The 25,483-nt window shown below is 46.2% G+C and overlaps 1 protein-coding gene across 2 annotated transcripts in view; it reads right to left on the reverse strand.

Annotated features, from left to right (window-relative positions):
* Nucleotides 1-25,483, reverse strand: part of Utp20 (UTP20 small subunit processome component) — a 73,787-nt gene that overhangs the window by 1,908 nt on the left and 46,396 nt on the right. The window contains exons 32-60 of one of the 2 annotated variants that reach the window (XM_057757899.1): nucleotides 25,177-25,264; nucleotides 24,428-24,571; nucleotides 24,086-24,136; nucleotides 23,828-23,980; nucleotides 22,850-23,005; nucleotides 22,482-22,622; nucleotides 21,967-22,104; nucleotides 19,423-19,562; nucleotides 19,170-19,252; nucleotides 17,184-17,473; nucleotides 16,906-17,045; nucleotides 16,614-16,770; nucleotides 15,407-15,505; nucleotides 14,376-14,543; nucleotides 12,024-12,190; nucleotides 11,028-11,169; nucleotides 10,091-10,207; nucleotides 7,606-7,776; nucleotides 7,329-7,460; nucleotides 6,477-6,587; nucleotides 6,183-6,262; nucleotides 5,782-5,851; nucleotides 5,521-5,703; nucleotides 4,694-4,825; nucleotides 4,039-4,171; nucleotides 3,288-3,475; nucleotides 2,635-2,706; nucleotides 845-1,126; nucleotides 148-274 (exon numbers count right to left, since the gene is read on the reverse strand). In XM_057757899.1, the coding sequence (XP_057613882.1) occupies nucleotides 148-274; nucleotides 845-1,126; nucleotides 2,635-2,706; nucleotides 3,288-3,475; nucleotides 4,039-4,171; nucleotides 4,694-4,825; nucleotides 5,521-5,703; nucleotides 5,782-5,851; nucleotides 6,183-6,262; nucleotides 6,477-6,587; nucleotides 7,329-7,460; nucleotides 7,606-7,776; nucleotides 10,091-10,207; nucleotides 11,028-11,169; nucleotides 12,024-12,190; nucleotides 14,376-14,543; nucleotides 15,407-15,505; nucleotides 16,614-16,770; nucleotides 16,906-17,045; nucleotides 17,184-17,473; nucleotides 19,170-19,252; nucleotides 19,423-19,562; nucleotides 21,967-22,104; nucleotides 22,482-22,622; nucleotides 22,850-23,005; nucleotides 23,828-23,980; nucleotides 24,086-24,136; nucleotides 24,428-24,571; nucleotides 25,177-25,264 (4,055 nt within the window). The remainder of the gene's footprint in view (nucleotides 1-147; nucleotides 275-844; nucleotides 1,127-2,634; nucleotides 2,707-3,287; nucleotides 3,476-4,038; nucleotides 4,172-4,693; nucleotides 4,826-5,520; nucleotides 5,704-5,781; nucleotides 5,852-6,182; nucleotides 6,263-6,476; nucleotides 6,588-7,328; nucleotides 7,461-7,605; nucleotides 7,777-10,090; nucleotides 10,208-11,027; nucleotides 11,170-12,023; nucleotides 12,191-14,375; nucleotides 14,544-15,406; nucleotides 15,506-16,613; nucleotides 16,771-16,905; nucleotides 17,046-17,183; nucleotides 17,474-19,169; nucleotides 19,253-19,422; nucleotides 19,563-21,966; nucleotides 22,105-22,481; nucleotides 22,623-22,849; nucleotides 23,006-23,827; nucleotides 23,981-24,085; nucleotides 24,137-24,427; nucleotides 24,572-25,176; nucleotides 25,265-25,483) is intronic. The other variant, XM_057757900.1, reaches the window with a different exon arrangement.

The raw sequence follows: 25,483 nt of genomic DNA on the forward strand, positions 1-25,483 counted from the left end.
ATGACACCCGCTTTTTGCCATAATGGAAGCATACAGAAGGTTCATTGAATAAATGGAAAATGTTTGCCACTAAATGTTTTCTTCCTTAACTCCAGCAGGAAGGAGGGGCCCAGTGCACAAACACTCGGAGGACAGGCGGCAGGGTACCTTGCTCCGAGTAGGTGCTGTTGAGTTCCCGAAACAGAGGTGCGATGATCTCTGGGAGGTAGGGCTGGACCCGGTCCACTCCAAGGTCCACAGCTACTGCACCAAGAAACTTAAAGATGCAGGTTCTCTGAAAGAAGAAATCTCACTTGAACTGTCTCCGCTCAACACTCAGTCACACCAACAGTGTTTGAGACAGACATTGTTGCAATTTTAGGTTCAAAATACAAAGTCCCAAGGATCCAAAAGTCTCACCAATAACATATACACATTCAATAAGAAACCCCAAGCCCCAAAACAAACACCCCAAATCAAAACTCACTAAGAAAATATCGGATGTTGTAACTTACTCCTATAATAAATCTAGCACTTGGGAGGTCAAGGCAGGAGGATTGCTACAGTAAGGACAAGTTTCAGACCAGCCTGAGATACAAAACAAACACCAAGTAAATGGGTTAGAGCCTGTGTCAAGAAACCCTGTCTCTAAAAACGAAAAAAAAAAAAAAAAACCAAAACTCCAAACCACATCTGTCAAAAACCAAGAGGCCAGCATCAGGGAGAGAGGCAGACAGGCCTCTGTTAATTCAAGCCTCCCTGGCTTAGCAGAGCTCCGGGCCAGCCAGGGCTACACACTGAGCCGAGACCGTTTCAGACAGCAACAACAAAACACACAACAACAGACTTTAGTCGCCTGCGGCACCTTTAAAGGGTTTCTAGGAGTATAAGCTGCTTCCAGCTTAGCCATCCGGGCCAGCTTCTGGATCAGCCACAGCAACGTGGCCGGCTTGCTGGGCTCTTCCTTCTCTTCCCCGTCCAACCCCGTCCTTCCGTCGGCACCAGCTTCGTCTTCCGCCACCTCTGTGGCCAGAGCATCTCCTAGTGTGTCCTGTTCTTCCAAGTCTTCCAACTCTCCTTGCTTGTTCCCAGAATCAGGTTCCAGTAAATACAAGACTTTCGCTATGAACAGTAAGTTCTTAACAACCTTAAAGAAGGGAGAGGGGAGGAGGTTAAATCTGGAGACAAGCAAGGCGTGTTGGGCCCTAACCTAATGTGCAGGGGACAGAATGGCGGGCACAGCGCCATTACCCCATGGCTGCCTTACGTTCTTAAGTCCTCCCACACAGTACCCGAATTCATTCTCCTGTAATGGTTGTCATTTTGCTTAGTTCTGTCTTTAAAGTCACAGAAGTAAAACATTTTCCCATGGAAGAAGCATTGCCATTTTATCTTGCACTAATTCTCTGAACCTAATTATGCAGAAATAATATGAACTGATTCAATGAATCCACATTCAACTGTGAAAGATCCCTGAGGTACTGGTACCAGGAGAGAAACAGTTATTGTAAGTTACACCAATATAAAATGTCACTAGCCGTCAGCCAGGATTCAACAGTCTTTAGCCTTTTCACCACCCACTGAACGGCTCTCTACTCCTTCCCTGCTAGAGACAGGGTTTCTCTGTGCAAGAGCCCTGCTTGTCCTGGAACTCGCTCTGCATACCTGGTGGCCTCAAACTCAGAGATCCGCCTGCCTCTGCCTCCCGAGTGCTGGAGTATAGGCGTGCCCACCACTGCCCAGCTGAGTATTTACTTTTTAAAGACAGAGTTGAGATCCTGTAGGCCTGGCCGGCTTCACACTCAGTCTCCCAACGGGACCACAGGCGTGAGCTCTACCTGTACAGAGCATGTCATCTATGGAAGTAGGGAAACTATTTTAATGCTGGACGATGTCATCTGCCTTAGGGTCGGCCAGTGGCCAGTTCATTCATTCATTTTTCTTTTGCTGAAGACAACCTTGTTCTTCAGGAGCTGCCCACCTTGCTTTTTGAGACAGGATCATTTGGGGTCATGGGGCTAGACTGGCTAGCCTCACTAAGGCTCGCTGATCTGGCCCCCTGCCTTAGGGACAGCCAGTTTTTAGGTCAATCTTTCTCTTTAACCTCCAGGGATATGGTAAGGAGATTCAATACCAAGCTTTTCTAGAGTACTTAACCCATCCATCAACCATTTAAACTTTAAAGCTTCAGCCACAGAGCAGAACTGGTATTCTAAGGACAGCAGCTTCCTTCTCTATCATCCACACTGGGAATGGTGATGAGGCCAAGTTATTCCAATACTGCTCCAGAGTCAACAAGACACGGATGTACAACAACACATCCTGGAGTGGATCGTTATATTTTACCAAATATTAAAGTTGGCTGAAAGCAAAAGAAATCAAATAACAGCTGGGTGGTGGCGGTATACACTCTTAATCCCAGCATGCTGGAGGTAGAGGCAGGGGGATCTCGGAATTCGAGATCAGTCTGGTTTACAGAGCTAGTTCCAGGACAGTCAGAGCTGTTGCACAGAGAAACCCTGTCTATGTCTAGAATGCCCCCCCCACACACACACACAAAAAGAAAGAAAGCAAATAACAAATGTAAAAACGTAAGCGTATTTATTCTTAGTCTGCAGCTGGCTGCTTCTCTTACACTGGAGTCCACACTCTTACCTGTTCTCCTAGGGTCTCGTCTAAGAATTTGGAATGCAGCTGATGGCAGGAAGCCAGAGAGATACTCTTCATCTAGGAGAAGAAGGGGACATGAGCAGACAACATTGTTGGTTGTTAAAACAGTCAGCCATCCATTAACAGCTGGGAGTGTGGACACACCAGAAACCCGAGCACACCAGGAGGCTGAAGCCAGAGGAGTGCTGGGAATTTAAGGCCAGTCTGGGAGACACAGTGCGTTCCAGAACAACTTTATATCACACAGTGAGACCGTATCCCAAAACCAAACAACACTCCTCAAAACTCTTAGTGATTATGTGTGCAGCAAGTTGCCGGCTGGTGTTTCTCCCACCCATGGGCCAGCCCAGGGGATAACCATAACCAGAGGAAACATCTCACACGGGTCAGAAGGGAAGGACAATGGTTTAGGGAAACTTTACCTGATGAACAAAACATACAGGGCAACAACACCAAAACCCAAGCCAGGCATGGAGGAATACAAGTCCTGGGACTTGGGAGGACAAGACAGAAGGATCTTGGTAAATTTCAGGTCAGCTTGATTTTAGGGCTAACCAGGGCTACGTAGTGAGACTCAGTCTTAAAACAAAGCAACCTCCCCCCAGCCCCCCCCCCCACACACACAGAAGAAAGGGTACCTTTTGGTCAAGGTCACTTGTTAGGAACCTGACTGCTACAGGCTCCGTGGGCTTCTTTTTGGCCTTTTTGCTCTTCCATTTTCGAACGAGCTCTTCTGGTTGACAAGATGCAAAGAGCAACCCAAAAATCTGGGCAGCCGTGAGCCACACCCAGTTGTGCGGATGTCTGAGGTGCGTGTGTACGTGACCTGAAAGAGCAACGTGCATTCTCAGCTGCCTCGCGCTTTTCCAAGTCCCTGGCGGTAAACATGATGCGCGTAGGCATCTTACGTGCTGGGACTGAGGAGCCAAAGAGGAAAATAACTGCCTTGTTTTCCAGGCAACAGAAGTCAGGGAGACACAGGAAAGAATTCTAAAACTGAATCTGCCTACTGACTGATGCTGAAGGCATACATGAAACCCAGCCCTGTATATCACATCTTAGCAGAGCTGGGGGAGGGCCGGGGAGGAAGGAAGGAGCAGCAGCTGGTAGGAGCTCTGTATGAAGTAAATCACACAGCACCCAGATTTCTGCAACATTTGCCTTTTCAAAACTGACTCCCAATTAATGTCATTTGTTTCATAAATGAAATGTACTAGTGAGAAAAAATACCCCCCCAAAAAAATAACTTTCCAGTGTAATAATCTGATGGGCTCCTTTATGTTTTCTTCCTTACGAACTTACATTTACTTTCTGTACTGTTCTCACTCAGATTTCAAGTATTTCCAATAATTTTATCACAGTTACTGCACTGTTAAATAAAATACTCACTCCAGATTTTATTCAGTGTCTCGGAGGGCTTGGTGAAGTGAATAATGTTACATTCCTTGACGAGTTTGCTTATCAGCGTGAGAAAACCAAACAGCAGGCGATCTGCAGCTTTTTCCTCCGTCTCCTCTATGATCTAAATACAGGGTAAGCGCGTGCCAGTTAACGGAATGGCCTGGAAGCACCCAGTACATGCGCTCTGCAGCATGTCTGTCTCTAGCAGGTTTCCTAACCACGGCAACGGAGATTATCCCCCCAGCCACTTACCAATGACACCACTGCAAGTCCACCCTCCACTTATGATAACCAGAACTGTTTTCGGATATTGCCAATTGTACCCGTGGTAAGACGCCCTCACTGAGTGCCTCCGATCTTCACACACATGGAAGGCAGCTTACTTTACTTCAGAGACAGCGTCTCACTGTGCATCAGCACAGCAGGCTGCTCTTGCTTGTTTTGGTGGTGGTCCTGGGCATGCTGGGTAAGCACTCTTTCAATGAAATACACCCTTAACCCCTAGGCCCCATTTTTAAAAGTTCCAGCTGCACTGGATTCTTGATTTTCCTTAAGAAAACTGCATTTTCAATGCAACATTAGCAATGCAACCGAGTGCTTTCGTAACCTCTTCCCAAGTTCTAGTACCTAGCAAATCACTTACGTCTTTAAAGTTCTCAGGATCAACCTCCTTTTCAATCACAGGAAGAAGAGTTCCAAGCCTTCTCTCGAAATCAACTCCTTCACTCTCCACGAATAAGCCGCAGGCCAGGGCAGCTAGCTGTCGGTTTAATCGCTACCCAGAACAAAGCACAGCAAGATGCAGAATTACAGAAAGAAGGCAGGCAGTGTCAGCAGCAGAGACAGTAAGAGAGAAAAAAAGCATGCTTTCCCCTCCATGCAGGTCCTGGCTTCACCTATGTCTATTTACCTGGGGGTGAGTAGGTGTGGATGGCAGGGAACTAGAAAAGGGCTGGCCCGTGAGAGAGGGAAAGGAGGGTAAGGGAGGGACAGGAGGATAATATAATAAAACTTCACATAAGAGGGAAAGGGGGAGATGCTGGGGGTGTAAAGGTTCAAGTCAGATGGGCAGAGTGGGTGGAGGATCAACCAAGCCAAGCATGGATCAAACTATAGTTCTCAAACAAGAGAAGAAAATAAATGAAACCACAGCTGAAGTCCCTAGAAGAGGGCCAGCAGCGATGGTGACAGCGTTGACAGGAAGGATGTGCGCTCTGCGTTCTGGAAACTGTAAGAACAAAGCGGTGCAGAACCAGGGCATTCATGCAGAGGGTGCAGAGTCTGGTTAATATTAATGTTTTTGCGCACAGCTGGTTTTCTGTCACTCTCTGTAGCTTCTTAGGCTCCGGGAGACTAGGAGCATACTATCTACATGATGACACACCAACAAGGCTGTCTGGGACAGGCCGTGTCAACAGTGCACATGAAACTATGCACAAAAGCTAAAATGTGACCAAAAGTAACACTAACCTTTTTCGCTTCAAACCAGGAGGTAACCAGACCGAAGAGCCAGTCCCTCTTCTCGAGGCTGACCTTGCCGAGCAGGGATTTGATGGCCATGGAAGCCATCCTCTTGCACATGGCAGAGCCATCGTTAACCATCATCAGACAAAGAGGGATGAAGAACATCCCGCAGTTGTCATGGAGCAGGCCCTGGTGAGAACAGGCACTGGTGAGAACCCAGGGATGGGACAGCAATGATACGTAACAGTGAGAGCTGGTAAACAGTACCTGAGGGAAGGTGTCAAAGAGATAGGCAATCATTTCCAAGGCGGATTCTCTTCCAGTTTCGTGTTCATAACTAGGGCGAGAACATTAGGGGGACTCAGTATCTCGTGATTACTTTCAAATTAAAATAGCAGCTTGTCAATATTTCTTGAAGAACTGGGAACTACCCCAATCCCCCAAGGCCAATGACCACACGGACCATCGAGCTGCCGTTACGTTGGGTTTCCAACATTCTCCTGAGCAGACTCTGATCAGACAGAGAGCAAAACCTCTCACAGAAGCATCAGGGGCGCCAGGAGCAACGGCGCAGAGGAGCTGCCAGCACGCTCAGGCCGTCCTCGCCAGACAGGCAGCACATTAAAGGGAAGAGGAAGCCACTCCTCTGTTCCTGTGTCTGCACTTACTTCAGTTGAGCAAGCAGGAATTCCAAGTTCGGTCTCAATTTATCACCGAGGGGATAGTCGAGAATGTATTTCAGAAAAACCTAGGAACGAAACACAGTTGATTATCCAGATTTCAGTTTACCCGGCAATCCCCAGGACAGCCTTCCCGACCTCCTGCCCTTGAAGCTCGAGTCTCAGAACAGCATCATACAAAGCAGTCTTCAGAATCCAGTCAGATGGTGCCCTCTAACTGTAACAGCAAGGCTAGCAGGTGTGGCCCAACCTTTACTGTGGTAATAAGTTCTCTCTACACACCTGTCTGCACTGGACCCTGGCAGGCTCGTTCTGCGCAGAAATTGCCAAACTGGATACTTTCCGCATGATGTCATCAATTTCTGGGACCAATAATTTTCTTGATAAAATAGCCTAAAACATTAAGTGAAAAGATAATTTCACCCACTGATGGACATAATAGGTAGGCCTGATGTTAAAGCAGTCACAGGCAGCTTTCAGTCATAATGACAATAACAAAAGAAAGAGTGCAGACTTACAGGGTTGGTGGAAAGCTCTAAATTATGCAGCAGTTCATTGATAGCACAACAGCAAAAAGATCCTCCAATATGATAAACCAGAGTACATGATTCTGTCCAGAGCTCCGCAGGCTTGGGTATGTATGTAAGTACACACATGTGTATGTATGCATGCATGCAATGCCAGGGATTGAACCCAGGGGCTTTCCAACCTAAAGAAATGTCTTATCACTGAGACAAATCCCCAGCCCCTCTGAAAAGGTCACTATAGACCTCATGTTTCAGTACTATGTTAGGGGCAGGAGAGGTGGCTCGGAGGTTAAGAGCACTGGCTATTCTTCCAGAGGTCTAAGATTAATTCCCAGCACCAACATGGTGGCTCACAACCGCCAACAGCTGTGGTCTCATGGGATCCAATGCTCTCGTCTGGTGTGCAGACATACATGCAGACAAAATACCCATATACATAAACAAATAATTCTTTTTAAAAAATGCTCTATTAGCTTATATCTATGAAAATCACAATAACTTTTATCAATTGTTTAACTTCAGAAGTTCAAGTAGTATGCTCCATATTATTCTCAGGATTTGATGTGCGTACACAAACGTCCAAAGCCAACATTTGGCAACACCGTACCTTGAGAAGACCAAATGCGGTGGCCTGTCTTGTGGTGTCATAAATGTCTTCCTCAGCGTACGCCAGGAGAACCTGAAGCTGTTTCTCACTTATCTGGCAGGACTTGACTTTCTTGACCACGATGGTCACACACTGTAAGTCACAAGAGTGAGTCAGCAGCAGCCCCCCAAAGTGAGGTCTAAGGAAATGAGAAGGCCTCAACGACACCTAGGAAACAAATCTGACGGATGGGATGTAGACCCAGTCCTTGCTCACTAAGGGTGACTGTTTCTCTCACCTTGAAACAATTCACTACCAGGTGGAAGTTCTGGCCCCGGGCAGCCCCCAGTCTTGCATAGTTCTTCAGCAAGAGGAAAAGGTGCTTGGTCAGCTGTCCTGCTTTTGTTTCTATGGAAGGCAGAGGGAACCGCAAGACCCAGATCAGGCACTGCAAAGCGCCCGTGATCACCTGAGAAAACAGAATGCAGAGCTATGAATGACTCAGCACACGGGTAAGCACTGTGATCACCTGAGAAAACAGAATGTAGAGCTATGAATGACTCGGGACATGGGCAAAGGGAGATGAGGGAGTATCTATCAGACTGTGCTGAGGCCATGGTGGGAGAATGAGCCACAGAATAAAAGCTTCTCACTCTACAAAAATGGCTTTTTAGATTTATTTATGTTATGTGTATAAGTGAAAAGCCCATCAGATCCTCTGGAGCTGGAGTTACAGCTGGTTGTGAGTCACGTGGGTGCAGGGATGGACCTGGGTCCTCTGCAAGAGCAGTGCTCTTAACTGCTGAGCCATCTCTCCAGCCCCAAGTCAAGAAATGACCCCCATATCCCGGCAAGTGAAGGTAGAGCCTGAGCGGAAACAAAGGTGCTCACTTACCAGGTTCTTAAGGATTTGGGTAGACGGGACAATTTCAGGACTTTTTCTTAAAAATTAACTTGCAATAGCTTTCTATTTTCTAGAATGACAGCACAATGTGGCCATCTTTGCTAAGTTTGTGCTCGATATACAAAGCCCTCCTGGGTATCCTGAGAGCGGCTACCACCACTGCTGCCTTTGTTGTAGGAAGTTGGATCTCACAGTGACACCCTGAGACTGTTAGGTTTACCTTGAATCAGGGCACGGGGCTAACAACTAGCTGACCAGAATTGGCCATAGAGACGCCAACAATCTGGATAGAGAAGACACACAGGAAGGAAAGAGCCAGAACTTGAATTTGGGCTTCCTTTTTGGTTATGGGACGAGTGAAGAGATGTCTCTTGCTGGGTCTCTGGCCAAAAAGCAAGGTCAACTGGCTGCTTCTAAGCTTCTCTAACCTGGCAGTTTCCACCCCCTTCTCTGTCCTCCAGGTTTTTGTAGGTAAACAGAACGACAGAGACTTAGTTTAAAACTATATATAGAGGCCATGACAGAGCTGAGTGAGGCTGCAGGACCAGAGGTAACTGTTTTGCCGTGGATCTACATTACCAGTACATTGTGGGCATCATAAATACAAAGATAGCCACGGCGCGTAAGCCTCTAATCTCACCACCTGGGAGGCCAAGGCAGGGAGATCTTGAGTTTGAGGCCAGCCTGGGCTACAGAGTTAAGAGTCTGTTTCAAAACCTCCAAAATAAATACACATACAACTTCTGTGTTGAGAGACAACTGGCTCAAAATTAGGCTTAAGTACCATTTAATATAGAGAAGAACAAGGATGGAGAAAGTGTGTTTGTACTCCGTGCTTACAGACAGAATTCCTAAATTCACAGAGGTCAGAAAGCTCTGCAATACCCAACACACTCCTTCTAATATCCTGGCACCCTCACTGGGCTGGATTATGAAGAGAAAGAGCCTGGTCAATGGGCAGTGGTGGTGGCGCACACCTTTAATCCCAGCACTCAGAAGGCAGAGGCAGGTGTTTTCCTGTGAGTTCAAGGCCAGCCTGGTCTACAGAGTGAGTTCCATGACAGGCTTCAAAGCTACACAGAGAAACCCTGTCTCAAAAAACCAACCAACCAACCAACCAACCAACCAAACAAACAAACAAACGAAAAACAAAACAAAAACCTTAGTCATTCGTCATCTGAAAGTCCTGAGCTTCAATCTGAGACTTTAAGTGATGGCCTGTGTGACTGTGGAGAGGTGGGGGCTCTGGAGTCCAACAGACAGATGTTTATCCCTTAGGTCAGGACTAGCTGCCAGCCCCTAGCTTCCTCATGAAAATCTGCCTTGGGCTGGGTACAAATCTTAGCGGTACAGCACTTGTTTACTGTGCACAAAGACTTAGGTTCATTAAAGCAAAATCTGGAGGCTGGAGATAGAGTTCGTTGCTCTTCAGAGGAAGGAGCCAGGTTTGGTTCCTAGAACCCACACCAAACAGCTCGCAACTAGAATGTCAGGAAATCCAGTGCCTTCTGGCTTCCTTGAGCATATATATATATCTCAGGAACATGCAGGGTCGGGATGGTGTCATTAAGGTAACGACAACGGTGAGCATGTGAAGATGCAGATCACTGGGCTGGGGACATCACTGCAGGTGTCTTTGAGAATCAATTAGATACTTAAAAGGGCTTTCACAGATGTGAGGGGCTCTCTACCAAACGGGACTTTATGTACACGCTGGGGCCCAAACCCAGTCCCCCTGCTCACACACCGTGAACTTTGCGTACTGAGCCTTCTTCCCCCACAGGTTATCTTCAGTAAAGCAGACCGTGACGGCTGAACTAAATCCCTTTATAAACTTGGTCATCTCAAGAAGGACAGACAATGCACACGGACCACCCACCTTCACATCCTTGGCGTCCAGGCAGTTGACGAGGACTTCCACAAAAGGGTCCAGCATTTCCAGCACATGCTCACTACTAGACTTGACCTTGGAAGTCTTCAGACTCAGATGCAGCAGCTAGAAGGTTTGAAGAAGAATTTGACATTATTTCCCCATAATACAAGGTGGGCGAGGTAAAGGAAGGGCCTTGAAGAGACGAATGTAACGTTTCAAGATGCTTCTATTCAAAATAATAGAAGGAAATGAAGGAATCTAAGAAGTGAGCTCAGAAAGGCAAGGGTGTGGGAACCGAGCCTGAGCTGAGATCTGTTCACCAAATGACCACTCAGCACCTACTGCACTCCAGGCCCTGGCCGGATGCATGGCACAGCAGGGACCAGGACAGACCCGGTCCCTGTCCTGAGGGCTCTGAGCGAGGCACAGACTCAAGAGAGTGAGGTGGCTTTAGAGCGGAAGGGAAGCGAGGCTCACTGTAATGTACACTGGGACAGTGAAGTAGGGGCCTGCAGCCTGCAGCCTGAAAGAACCAGGAAGAATGTCAGCCACAGAACTAAAATAACCAGTTGTTTTTTCTTAAAACAAAACAAAAAAACACCAAAAGCAAAACCAAACAAACAAACAAACAAAAAACAAAACCAAAACCGTGCTATTCTAACAATTATCAGGTCATCAAAGATGGGCCGAGAGAGGTGGCGCACACCTGTTATCCCAGCACTCAGGCTGAGGCAGGCAGACTGCTGCCAAGTGTTAGCCCAGCCTTGTCTATACAGACAGATCCGGGTCAGCCAGGGGTGCCTAGTTTTGGAAGTATTGGTAGAGACCAACAGTAACTCAACAAAGGCACCCTTCAGTGTGTCTGCAGCGTTTGTGCAGAGACGAGGAGTGCCCGGGACTCTGCAGACGACTACACAGGACGTGAGGTGAAAGGGAGTCTCACCCGAAGACCAGACTCGATGAATATGTGCATGTTGGTTCTCTTGCTCACAACGGCCTTTGGCCCACCTCGGACTGGAACTGGGGGGAGCAGGAGGCAGCTCTGGGGTGGCAGTCGTGTATCGGGCGCAGGGGCTGCTGGCTTCCTGTCAATCAATCACAGTGGAGGAGGAAGAGAAAGAGCACTGTCACGTGCTTCAGGGAAGCAGTGCGGCTGTGCAGACCTGGGGAATACTGCCAGGGCCCAGCTACTTTTGCTTTGTCTCCTCCTGCCCTGCAGACAATGGAGGGCTGACCAGGGTTACAGCAACCCCTAACAACAGAGGGCAGACTAAGGAGCGGATCTGAATGGATAGGATACCTGGGGTTACAATTCGAAAATAAATGCCAAGGTCTCTTTTCAGAACACAGAGCAAAATCCAAAGAATGGGCATGAGATATTTTTAGATCACTTAAGTTCTACATCTGTTTTAATCAGAACAGGAATATATTTCAAATCTAGTCTGCCATTCAGTAAATATTTAAAATAAAACTGGCACCAGAGAATTATATGAAAATAATTGGCTACTGTCTTTTAAACCACCTCATTAAGAGAAAAACAATCTTTCAAAAACTTTTTTATTTTTTATATTCTGAGACAGGGTCTGTGTCGTCTTGGCTGTCCTGGAACTCACTATGTGTGCAGCCCAGGCTGGCCTTGAATTCAGAGACTCCCCTGCCTCTGCTTCCCAAGTGTTGGGTTAAAGACATGCACCACTACACATGACAAAAACAGTCTATGTTGAAATTACCACTTGGAAGGTTCTCAGCCCAAACAGCACAAAGCTAAGAATTTTGCTGTCTAAGCTAGGCTGCATCAAATTTTCAACTCTTCTGCCTCCTGAGTACTGGGATTACAGGCGTCCACTGACGTGCTCAGTTAAACTTTTGTTTCACATTACAGCAGATTAAATTAATGCACTTCAGAGATGGTGACTGAAGTGGCTCCCCGGTAACTTACTTTTCCTTTTCCGTTAGCAGCGGCAGGTTTTCACTGACCAGACCGTAGCTGAGCAGAAGAAGAGACTCTGCTGTCATGTCTGGATTCACAATTAATCCTGCTATAATCCGGCGTAAGGTTTCGTGAACTTTCCGGGCAAGTTTTAAACTTGTGGTGTTTTGCAGGATCTAAATTAGCAAACAGAAGAGCGTGCTGATGGACAGAGCTGTGCTCTCATTGGCCACAATGGCTCTTCCACGTATTGGCTTCCCAGTGCACTATTTTCTAACTAAAGACTGTACAGCACCACATCTTCAAACAGATACCACATATAAAACAGAAGTTGGAGCCGGGCGGTGGTGGCGCAAGCCTTTAATCCCAGCACTCGGGAGGCAGGGGCAGGCGGATCTCTGTGAGTTCGAGGCCAGCCTGGTTTACAGAGCGAGTGCCAGGACAGGCTCCAAAGCCACAGAGAAACCCTGTCTCGAAAAACCAAAACAAACAAACAAACAAACAAACAAAAAAACAGAAGTTGGTCACAACCCTGTGAACTGAAGTCTCCAAAAGAAAACTGTCTACAAGGAACAACTAACTCCCCAGTGGCTGTGGAGAGCCAGAATGTTGCAGGCCCAAAAACAAATTATCTCAGGCTGTCTCTAGCCCACAAATGGCCATTACCGTGCACCCCCATTTGACCTCACATCCTTGTGGCTATTGTGAGAATCCCGTAGGGGAACGTAGGACGGAGTGCCAGCTTCCACCAAGCCAAGGCTAAGATAACACAGGGGCTACTACAGGGGCTCTCCGCTTTATTGTAACTGACCTACCCAGTGTTTCCACGGCGTATTTCATTCATTCATTCATCTACGTATGTTTTCTTGAGACAGAGTTTCTCTGTATAGCCCTGGCAGTCCCGGAACTCACTCTGTGGCTCAGGGGCCCTTGAACTCAAGAGACCCACCTGTGCCTTCCTCCTGAGTGCTGGCATTAAAGGCGTGCACCACCACCATCTGACCTACAAGCTATTTTTAAAAAGTCTTGATTACTTTGTTTCTTCTGTGACTATAACTTCATAAATCTGTTGCCATGTTGGAACATGGTATTTGAGGTAATGTGAATTCATGGTCACTCATTTCTGGCTTCAGAATAATGAAGAACATCAAATCTCATAATCCTTTTGAGGGGAGAGCTGTGCTTTTTCGGCAGCCTCTGCTCTAGAGACGATCACTGTGACTGGTATCTGTGCTCATGGATTCCTGCTGGTGAGGCTCAGGGCACAGTGCTGTAGGTATCTGCAAAGTGCACTAATGGGGGTGAATGGTAGGCGTGTGCACGCGCACCCACACACCCCAATCAATAAAACGCACAGTTGCTATTTAAAAGGAACCATGTGAATTAAGGACTGGGATGGCCAGGTTTTAGGAAAAACTCGGAGGGGCTTGATGGGAACTTGGGATCATCGTCACCTCAGGAAAACACTCAGCCTTTCACTGCATGAGCCCTTTCCATCACAAAATACAGCCAACATCCTTAGGTCAGCACCAGATAAAATGAAGTGCACTCTGGTGACAGCTACCTACCACGAAGACATCTGGAGATAAGAGTAACAAATGGCTCTGTTTGCTCTAGTTTATTACATAAAGCTGTAAGAAAGTGAACCAGTAACATCACGACTGCTATCACTTACACGGGCACGGCAAACAGTAAGAGAGGGGGCAAATTAGAGCCCCCGTTCTCTCTGGGGCAAAAAGAGACAGCGGAAAGCAAGTGAAGAGCAGAGTGGTCTAGAACTAAGTCCCGAGTCTCTGTAAACATGTTCCTTCCTACCCCTCCAGTCTCAATTTTCTATCTGTAACAGTGCTTAGAACATTTCTATTTCTTTTTAGTTATGTGTATGAGTGTTTGGCCTGCATGCACCCTTGTGTGCTCCTGGTGACTTCAGAGGCCAGAAGAAGGTGTCAGATCCCTTGATCTGTAGTTATAGAAGGCTGCCCTGTGGGAGCTGGGAATCGAACATATGTCTTCTGGAAGAGCAGACAGTGTTCGTAAACACTGGATCATCTTCCCAGCCCCCATGTTTAGATCATTTAATGGCAGCATTCTTCTGCTTGGAGATATGGGAGTTGTTTTAAGTCCAAAGACACAGAGGTAAAATTCACTCCTTCTCCAACCCTTACTGCCTTTCCTTTGACATCTTTTCCCTATCAAGGACGCTGATTGGCTGATCATGGCACCTAAGTCAAGGCTGAAACTCACGGGACTTGTCTGTTAAGCGCAAAGGCAACCCGGAGGAATCATGGACAGTGTTTGCCCTGAAAGACTCTTTCGGGAGCTCAGACAGAATATTCGGTATTCCTGGATCTCACTCCTTACCTCTTTTAATGGGAGAATAAGTTTTGTGACCTGATCTTTTCCGACAAACTTGCCCAGGATTTCGTAAGAATCGTAACTCTTGCTCCTCCGCGCCTCCATGACTTTGGACAGAATCTGCTTTACCTCCTTCTCTTCTGCCAGGGCACCGAACAATTCGTGGTTAAAAATCTTTGGAAGGAAGGAAGGACAAGTGGCAGAGATGAGCACTCAGCAAGGCAGACCCACACAAGAAGTCTGGACAGTGCGCCCTCCGCAGGACCCCATCAGAGCTAGACTGGCCTGAAACAGGACAGGAGCAGCTTTTGCTAGAGCACATGCATTTTCAATGCACTTTAGAAACCAGTTCAGAAACACAAGAACCAACCCAGAGCAACAAGCTGAGGTCCAGAAAGCCTCAGATTTGCAACTTAATCATTGCAAAGAATATAAATTTTGAAATTGAGACTCAAAAATTAGAGTCTACATTCTAAAATTAGTGAACAAAAGGTCGTGTCAAGTTTATTATATTGCTAATCCTACCTCCCAAATCATTTAAACTATTTAACTTTAGAAGTTAAGCATTACTTTTTTAATGTTATAAAGCTCTGGTTGAAGGTACTTTTAGCTTTTTAAACAAATCCATGATGAATCTCTGATTATTCCTTTAACCTGGATTACTGGAGATAACTGGAAATTTTTGTTTATTTCAAATGCTGTTGACATGAAATGCCAACATTTTGAAAAAGGTTAAATCAACTTATACACTAGCAACAATAGAATGCCCACGGCAATGAAGGCGTAGCTCTTCCAACTTCCATTAATCTAAAACACACAGACAGTAAATTCCATGCGTGTGTGCGTTTGTGTACGTGTGTGCATGTGTATTGAGGTTTAAACCTGGGGGGGTCCTTCTACATACTAAGCACCCACCGCTGAGTGAAACCTTGCATTCTATTTCCATTTTGATAGTCTATTTTTATTTCTTACGTGTGAACTGCTAAAATGCCCACTGCCCACTGAGGGAAAGCAGAACTGCATCCTGCGAATCTTACCTCAGTCATTATTGGTAGACACGGGTCTAAGTGCCCAACTTGCAGCTTGCTGGTGAGGCCTTGCAGCAATGTGTAAACAGTGAAAGTGAGCACGTGAACCTAAGACGAGAGACACAGTCAGAATGGAAATGGCTATGACGGTGCTGGCCATAACTCAAGGGTCCTTGTGTTAGTTACTGCTCAGAGCAGTTGAGACATGCTACCACAGGTCACCACTTAAGGCCCTCTGACAGGACAATTTTGTACAAAATACAGTGTGTGCAGAAGCAACCGGTGTGCTTAGGTGATGCCGCGGTGACTGGTGAAGGAAAAAGCACTCAGAGATATACACAAACTGCTGAGAAACAGATCAGTCTTTAAAGCAGCCGAAGAAGAGCGTGTTACTTGGAAGGGAGCAAATAGAACAGCTCAGCACAAGAAGTGCAAGAAGTGGTACAATGCTTTTAAAACGGTAGAATTCCATATTGAGGAGGGATTCCCTTTTCAGGAATGAAGGCGAGATAAAGGCCTCCCACAAGAAAGGAAGTAAGACCCCACTGCCTCCAGTCCCACACTCCATGTAATTGCTAAAGGGGGTCCTTCGGGGTGAAGTAGCATTAGCAGACACGCCCAAAGAACAAAGAAGTAATGTGACCATCTAGGGTGGAACCACTTTCCGCCTCTGACTTTTTTCAATGTATCCGACTATTGAAAACAAAGTTACCTTACTGTGTGAAGTTCCCAATCCTCAAAGACAGAAGCAACGATAATACAGGAGGAGGAGACCTATGTGGTGGTGGTTTCACCTGTTCCTCATACACTGTTAAAACACACATGCTGATCTCTACCTATATGTATGATCTTAGCATGCTAGCAGAAAAAGCCACAGAAAGAAGGAATACTGAATTTTACTTAGAACGGTTTCCTTACACCAAACTCAGCTGTGACTACAAATGTGAATGATGGTGCCTGCTTGCTGAATCAGCTTTTTTTAAAATTATTTATGTATACACTGTTCTATCTGCATGTGTCCCTGCCAGAAGAGGGCACCAGATCTCATAACAGAGGGTTGTGAGCCAACATGTGGTTGCTGGGAATTGAACTCAGGACCTCTGGAAGAAGTCAGTGCTCTTAACCTCTGAGCCATCCCTCCAGTCCCTCGCTCAGTCAGCTTTACTGAAGACAGACCTGAAGTACTGACTTGTGTGATATGAAACGCCACACTTACCTGGTACCCACGGACAAGGGTCGTCTGTAACTCTTTGAGAACATACTGCAGGAAGTGCACGCCCAGATCTTCGATTATTTTGGTGAGAGTACTGCGTGCAATGTCCCTGACTTCCTGGGCTCTGTTCTTGAGGAGGACGCACACTTTCAGCAAAACACTAGAAAATGCAAAGGCGAAACATAACCAAGAAACAGAAACATACAAACACACCCGTCTGTTAGGACTTGAGCTACAGCAAACCACGGCAGTAAATTCTGAGTCTCTCTGAACTTTCACCTGTCATATGACATACCTGGGCAGATTTGCCTCCATGACCTGCTGGGGGAGGGACCGCATCAGCTTAACCATGGCAAAGGCCAGGGGGACCCGGACCACTTCCTCCTCATTCACGACCTTTGACTTGACCAGCTTGTGCTCTTCCTCCCTTTTGGTCTGTAACAATTAGAGTTTGGGGGAAATTCAAACACTAAGGACCACGAAGGCCTGCCAGCACTGTACCCTGCATCTGACTGTCTCCTTTGCCCCTGACTTGATCCTGGCTGCAGCAGGAGATGCTGGAGCAGTCCTTACCGCAGATGCCAGGCACTTGTGCAGCCTGGGGAGGATATCCCCAGTTATGGCTCCTTGGATGGTTTTAATTGTTCTTTCCAACTCTTCCTTATTCCGAGGAAGGAAAGAAACAGACTTCGAGATGCACTCTTGTTCCGTAGCTGTTGTCCCACCAGCATCAGCTGTCTTGGGGGCTTCCAGTGGCTCCTTGCCATCCGACGAACTCTCACAGGCTTGTTCCTTCTCTTCCTCATCCATAGGCTCCAATTCCGTGTCTTCATGTTCCAGTACCTCAGCCATCTCAACTGTGTCTGTAACAAAAGTCACCTTTAACTAAATAAAGAAATGTCACAGTCAGGTATGGGGTTTATACCTGTCTACAATCTTAACCAGAACCTTAGCACTCAAGGTCAAGAAAGGACGATTAAAAAGTTTGAGACCAGGTGAGCTACTAGCCAGACCCTGTCTCAAAACAAAGAGCAGTGGAGGTGAAAAGAGGAAGAGGAGGTGACCATGATGCCGACAATGAAGACAAAGCTGTGCAGCTCTGAAAAGCTGCCCTTTCTATGAATAACCGTCACCCACTGGTTAATACTGATCTCCAATACAGGCAGGTAGGAGAATAGTGGAGGAAGCCGCAGGGAGTGAGAGGCTGTGGGTTTCACTTTCTCACAGTCCAGAGTCTGATGAGGAACAGAGACAAGGAAACAGGCAATTATAAAGCACATGGCCTGGTCAGGACAGGTCATCTGAGAACAGTCGGCAGGGTGGGGTGGGCAGCACGCTGGGATTAGGATTCTTGGCCAACAGAAGGTTTCCTGAGCGGTGGGCTAGAGATTCTACAGCAGAAACTCCCATTTACAAGACCGGCCCAGCTGTTGGCTCTCATGTAGAAACTTCCCTTCTGGGATTTAGCTTACTTCAGTGAAGTACTGGGAAGTAGCCAGTCGTGACCCTGTTAACACACATCTCTGTGAATCACCTCACTCCCTGTGCGCGGTCCACTCCACATCAGGGAGTGGGAAGAAGACACCCAACTTGCAAAATTCCTCTGAGAATTAAATGAAGTAAATTCTGTAACTGTCTAAACGTGCTTGTTATTCCACCAACTATTAAAAAAGGTGGCCATGATGTCCCCTCTCTGTCATTCACCAGCTGTAATACTTGGTTGTCTTATGTGGCTGAAGCTCAGCTTCTCCTGTGAAAATTTAGGCAACTGATGGGGTTCTTGACAGGTGCCTGTCAGGATGACAAGATACTGCCCCTCTGCTCAAAAAACTGCCTTCATTAGCATCTCATTGTTGTTGAGCATTTTTTGTTTTTTTTTGTAGACCAGGCTGGCCTCGAACTCTCAGAGATCTGCCTGCCTCTGCTTCCCGAGCGCTGGGACTACAGATTGCGCCACCACACTTGGCTTGTTAAATAAACTAACATATGGAATCAGGAACCAGAAAATGAAGAACTCTGAGCTCAGTATCATAAAGGACTGTAAGTCAAAGATGCTCTTCATCCTCAACCTGGATGGAAGTCCCTCCCCTCCACCTTGGCTTGGTCCAGTGATTCAGGCTACTCTGGGAAGATGGATAACCAGGAGGTCAAGGGTCTGACTGTGTCTTAATGCGACGGGCATGCTTTGATGCTGTTGCAATCTAATGACAGAGCAGGCTGCTGCGTAGGAAACAGAAGGAGGAAGAGCTGTCCTGAGGCAGAGAAGTCATGTTCTGTCTGGGCCCAGGATCTCACTGTGGTACTTACAGACAGACCGCCACACATAGGGAGTCAGACCTCTAGGGAAATACAGGGGCCCAGAAGTTTACATTATACAACTTAGATGTGCCTCCTGCACAGGCAACTAAGATGTCATAAGAAGAAGCCATTCCTCTAGTTCCGTTTCTCTCTGACTCAGTAACTGCTCCTTACTACAAAGGGAAGAAAAAGCAGTGCATTTTGCCAACAAGTTACCCAAGAATAGAGTAAGAATCGAATTTAACGAAGTTTCAAACGTACTTTCTTCACTTGTAACATTTCCCATTTGCTCTTCAAAAGATTTGTAGTCAAAATGGAAGGCTTCCAACACTATCACCAGCAAACTGTCAAGAAAGATAGAGACCCTTTGATTAGCAACATCATCTATGAAGGGAGAGGGGACGCGAACGTGACATAGTGAGCACTGCAGTAACCACATTCAGACAGCGAGTACACACGGCCATCTCACAAAGACCATCTCACAAAGATCCGGCAACAACACAACTGACTGTACCTGACGCCCAGCTTCTGGTTGACCTGGCCTGACTGCAGGACGTGAATGAAGTGTTTCAGGTAATACACATACGCCGGCCACGACAGGTGTCTGCAGACAGCGCCAATGACCTCCGTGGCAGCAATGGTTATGTTCTCATGCTGTAACACAAACCAACAGCACCAATGCACGAGCAATCGCTAATAAAACACAAGGTTATTCGGTGAACTCCACAGGGCGCAGGCCGCCGGGAATTACAGAAGGAAAGAGACTACCTGTTCTTCCACAGGCCAGTTCACCAGCCGCTGTCACAGAGTACCGATTTGGACACTGGGTGATTGACAAATAAATCCGACTTACCCTTTCCTACCCCAATCCCTGCAAAGGATCCTGCAAAGGATCAACATCTTTAAATTCTTTAATATTCATTAATATTAATATACTCTGAATTCTTTGCGAAAAAAAAAAAGAAACAAACAACAAAAAAAGCTGTGCCCAAGGTCCAAACCTACACACTATTGCTCTTAAACTAGAAGTGGTCAGAAATAAACCCAGTTGTCACACTCTGGATGTAAGATGCAGCAAGACCACAGTGCCCCCCAAGAGGAAGGGTAGGGAGTGAGTGTTTCCATGACCTGAATTTCCCGTATGCAGAGACTGTGGGGTTTTCGTATAGAAGAACTCCAGAAGAGTCTGCTGGTCTCCAAGTTACAGAGACAGGCTGCATAAGGCAGCTGCAGTCTCCAGGGAGTAGTAGGCCCATGGTACGGCGAGAGGCTCTCTGATTTGAACGAACACTAATCAGTGCACACAAGTAAGGAGAGACCGTCGGCAGGGCCCAGCTAAGGATGGATCCTTAGCCCTCTCTCTAGCGCCAAGTGAAAAAGACGCCAAGGCATGAACATGTGAACGGACACGGCGGAGTGAGGAACACCAGCAATCATACACATGCGAGCAAACAGAACTCTCCCCTATTGGACCTTTTCAGAAGACAACTGGCAGTTTATAAAGCAGTAAGAATATTTACTGTGTATTTTACAGCTAAAACAGGTTAAAAGCGGGTGACAAAAATACTTTTGTGATCAATAACGCAATAGAGGAAAACAAAATCACAAATACCAGGATCAACTAAAGGAAGGAAAATGAAAAATAAGTAACAAGATTGTAGATCTCAACCCAACCTTATTAACAAACATGAGAAGTGCAAATTGTCTAAAGCTCGCTCTCGGGAATGGACAGACAGACTAGACATACAACAGGGCGCTGAGAAAACAGCCTGGAAGTCACAAGGATGTTTGAAGGTGAAGGTTCTAAGAGACACTGTGCCAACACCAAAAAAACCTAGGCAGATCCTCTCCAGCTGGGTCTGCTCACACATCAGTGCCTTTAGACACTTAGGTTGATTGTTCTTACTGACTTTAATTAAAACCGGGATTTAAAGAACCTTTTAAGGCTAGGTGTGGTGGTCCTGCTACTTGGGAGGGAGAGTTGTATATTCAAGGCCAGACTGGGTTACAGGGAAGCACCCCGCCCTCAAGAATACGGAGGGAAGGATGGAAGGAGCCACAGCCCCAGCACGTGCCAGTCTGAAGCAGTTCTATCTCTATGCGTTCGAGGCAGCCTGTTGTGGAATATTAGTTGATAATGTGTTACATGTGTTTCTGCTGTGGAACATTTTTTTAGTGATGCAAAGTTGTGTTGCATTCTTTTACATTGCATTTGTTTAACTCTGTGAAGCTGTGTTACTGTGCCTGTCTAAAACACCTGATGGTCCTAATAAAGAGATGCGTGGCCAATAGCAAGGAGGAGAGGCTGGCAGGCAAAGAGGAGAAGGAGGAGGATCAGGAAGACAGATTGAGGAGTGAGAAAAGAAGGGGCCAGCCACCCAGTCACACAGTCAGTCACGGAGGAGGAGTGGAAGTGAGACACACAGACGTAAGAACAGGAAAAGTTCAGAGGCAAAAGGTAGATGGGGTAAGTTAAGAAAAGCTGTCAAGAAATAAGCCATGCTAAGGTCAGGCATTCATAAATAAGAACAGGACTCTGTGTGTGATTTATTTGGGAGCTGAATGGTGAGCCCCACAAACAGTAAAGAACAAAAACAAAAAAACAAAAACAATAACAACAACAACAAAAAAAACAACCAAAAAAACAACCCACCAACACCACCAGGCTCTCCTACACAATGAATCAAGGACAGCCGGGCACAGAGTGAGACTGGGTCTACAAACCAACCAGAAAACCAATAAACCAAACCACACCGGTGAGGCGGCAACTGGGAAGCTGAGACCGGGTAACTGAGAGTTCAAGGTCAGCGTGGGTCACACAGTGAGATCCTTTCTCATTTTAGACATCTAGACAAGTCTAGGAAGGGGTTTCGTTTTTAGTGTGGAGGGTTGGTCCGTGCGCACAAATAACAGAATAAAAATGTATTTACCATTTCCACAGCATTTACCCTGTGCCAGCAGAGGCTCTAAAGAATCTGAACTACTTCCATTTCAATCTAATTCCGACAATACATTAATGTGGTTACCAATGTTATACTACCGAGACCTAAATGCTTACCTTGAGCATTTTCTCATCAAATATTGGAGTCATGGCATAAGGCATGATGTAATTCTGAAGAGATTTGGAAGACAGCACTACCTGCCCGTCCAGCAGTTGTTTGGCCAGTTTCTTTAAGGCTCTTGCTCGTCTGTGGATCTAGAGAATTAGAAGACACGTGCAATGGTTACTGCACACACTCCTAAAACCATCTGCGCCTCAGCTCCAAGCGCTTTTTCCATGGAAAGTTTAAAGGAGGGAAACTCTGGTCATGGACTAGGTAAGCAAATACCCGGGTGTTGATTTGTTTACAGAAATGCAATCCACATCACTTAAAATGGACCCAAACACTTAAGAAAACCAGAGAAAGTTGACAGTTATGATTTGTATTTGATGATGGCCTCAGGAGATGGTCATCTATCTCATATGCACATTTGGGCGACGGCCATGCAGACCAGGGAAGGAACCTGGATACCCCGGGACACCTTCCCCAGTAGGCAGAGCTGTCTGAAGACAGGAGAAACAGCCGTGCCTACCTGAATGTGTTTCATGTTCTCGAAGAAGTCCATTTCCGGGTCGTGGCGATGAGTGAGCTGCACTAGGTCCCTGAATTCCAGTTGATTGGGGAAAGTTTGAATCAAACAGGAGAGGATCACGGTATAATCATGCCGAACGCTCTGCAAACACCACGGGGAGACAAAGTATTTTAAACGCATCTGTTTGCTAGGAGATGAGATGAGGCAGAAGAAAAAGTTATTCACATTTTAAGCAAATCATTTCCTTCAAAGTAAGAACCCCTCCTCCTCAACAGGCCTGGCAACTGTTATTATACTAACCCGACTGCCCTCCAACAGCAGAAGAGGGAAAACACCTGTAGACAGCACTAACAGACAGAGCTTCGTACCTCTGTCTGGCTCTTCAACCCTTTCCTCAGTCTCTCCAGGAGGGTCCGGTGAATGATCTCCTTATACTCTTTCTCTGTGACGTTCAAAGCAGCCAGCCTCTGGATGATGCTTGTCAGGCACATGCTGGCATTGTCACTTAGAGACATGTCTCCTACCTGAAAACGAGAATTAGTAGCTGTTATCTGGTAATACGACATAGAATAATATTCCCCTAGAAAACCTACCTGCAAAACCCTACTAAGAAATCCCTGCGTCTGGGTAGTACTGGTGCACACGCCTTCATCCCACCACTTGGGAGGCAGAGGCAGGCCAGCCTGGTCTACAGAGCAAGTTCCAGGACAGACAGGACTACACAAAGAAACCTTATCTCAAACCCACACCTCCAAAAAAATAAAAAGAACTTAGTTCAGAGAAGGTTTTCCCAACTTAGCTAGCAGGCAGTTTCAGACTCCTTATGTTGAAATTTGGCATGCTATCTGAAGAAATAAGCCCTAAATAGAAACTCCCTTGCTCACATCCCAGATGAACTTCTGACCATCACAGAGTGTAAACACCCCACAGCAACTTGATGCCCTGCAGCTTAGCAACAGTCATGGCTTCATTTTCCCGTTTTAGATTTAATTCCATTGAGTAATACGGCACTTAATATAAACACCCTTTATTTCTTGTAAATCTTCAATAAAAGTAGACAAACTATTAAGTAACAGTTAACCTAAAAATAAGCATATTGAAATGCCATAAAATTCATGGGTGCCGCCACGCTCGGGCAATGTATACTTGATGTTTGCCCAAATGCTTCCATGTGTTTACCAACAATTTCGTCTTTCAAATCATGAGAGTAGCAGAAAGTGCTTCACAAAACAAAAATCTGCCCTAAAAAAATGCCTGTCCTCTTTCTAAAATAAATTCAGGAATTAGGTCACTGTATTTAGTGGCGTACTATCAAAACAGTCTGAGTGTGAGCCGCGAACACGCACCTCCATGTTATAGAAACAGTTATGCATCACAGGGACTAGGTAGTCGGCATCCACCGTCTGCATTTCCTTTATGGTAGAGGTGATGGTCTGGAACGCTGAGAATCGCACGTCAAAGTTGATGTCATCGAGATGCCTTTTATCAAAGGCATTAAGCTATAAGATATAATGGGAAAATCATATAGAGGGATAGATATTAGGGTTAATAAGCCAAAATGACAATACTTTTGAAGTCAAAAAGGAATTAGATTTCTCTCTTACCTTTACAATGTCTGTAACATATTTTAGTCCACTTTCAAAATCAGACAGACTCTGAAAAGAAAGGGCAATGTGTTTATTTTTGGAGTTGATGAGGGAGTTGCTCACTGCACAGCCCAGGTTGGCCTTACCCTCCCAGACACTGGGACTGCAGGTCTGCGGGAGCATTTCTGGCTATGAGCATAATTATTTATGGATAAAACCATAGCCTTTCTGCTCTAACCGCCTCAGTTCCCCATACCATTCAACTGCACACACACCGTACTGGATCAAAGGTGGCTTGCTCCAGTGTTTTATGGGACAGAAAGAAAGGGCAATTTGGGATCACAAATGCCTACTCCATACCTGGAAAACAGTGCACAGCAACTGTCTTGACAACTTGTTCTGAATAACTGAGAAGAGTTTGGCCAGAGGCTTGAGGAAGCTGGTGGGGTTCAGACAGTGCTGTAACAAGTTCTGCATTGTCACCAGGATGTCAAGCTCTGTATCCTGAGAATCAGGAGAGATATCTATTCCATATAACATTATAGGCATGCACACGCATTCACATGTACAAGTGTTACTTATTTAAGATCTGGTTTTGATACTTGGAACAATACTGCCTCTGCCTCCTCCATGCTGGGATTAGCAGTGTGCACCACCACACCCAGCTCAGTTTATATTTTATGATAGTGATGGAAACAGTTACAAATATTAGAAAAAAATTATTTCATGGCATTTAAAAAAATTAGCATTTTAACACAAAATCTAGTTACGGTTTCTTCCTTCAATTCTAATGAGGATGGACAGAAGTTTGAAGCACCGTCTCTCCGGTTTAGAATCACAGCAGAGACAACAGCATAAGCCCACTGAGGAAAACAAACGCTTCTGGCTGTCTACAGATTGGCGGGCTTATATCTGCGGTGTCCGGTGACGCCTTGTCTCCCATCTACTCTAGCCCAATCCCCCCTGTATTTCAAATGCTGGACTTCTATACAGCCTTAAGTTTTCTGGATCAAATGTATCACAGAGATCAACCAACAAGATCACCTATAAACAAAAACACCTAATGGGATAGCACCCTCTGAAGACACAGTAACCGCTGTGAACTGTACCTGCGCAACACTGCCGTGGAGGAGGAAGGGAAGGAGAAGAGTGATGAGGAGAGAGCTCTGCTCTCTGTCTTTCATGAACTTGCTGATCCTAAAGAAGACAATGGACAGGTGAGGAAGATGTGGGGAAGGAGGCTCTGAGCGCCAGGCCGCAGACCACCGTCAGCTGTGCAGCGGGCGCTCTCACTCCCCGTACGGGTCCATCATCTCCACCGTATCTGGCTGTCTAGGTGGCTCCTGATGTTAGAGCTGTCAGCAGGCAATTCATGCTTCCTTATGTTGCAAGGAAATGACCCACTAAAGGTTTTAC

Source organism: Chionomys nivalis, chromosome 25 (genome assembly GCF_950005125.1).
Source record: "Chionomys nivalis chromosome 25, mChiNiv1.1, whole genome shotgun sequence".
In the NCBI taxonomy this organism is placed as follows: domain Eukaryota; kingdom Metazoa; phylum Chordata; class Mammalia; order Rodentia; family Cricetidae; genus Chionomys; species Chionomys nivalis.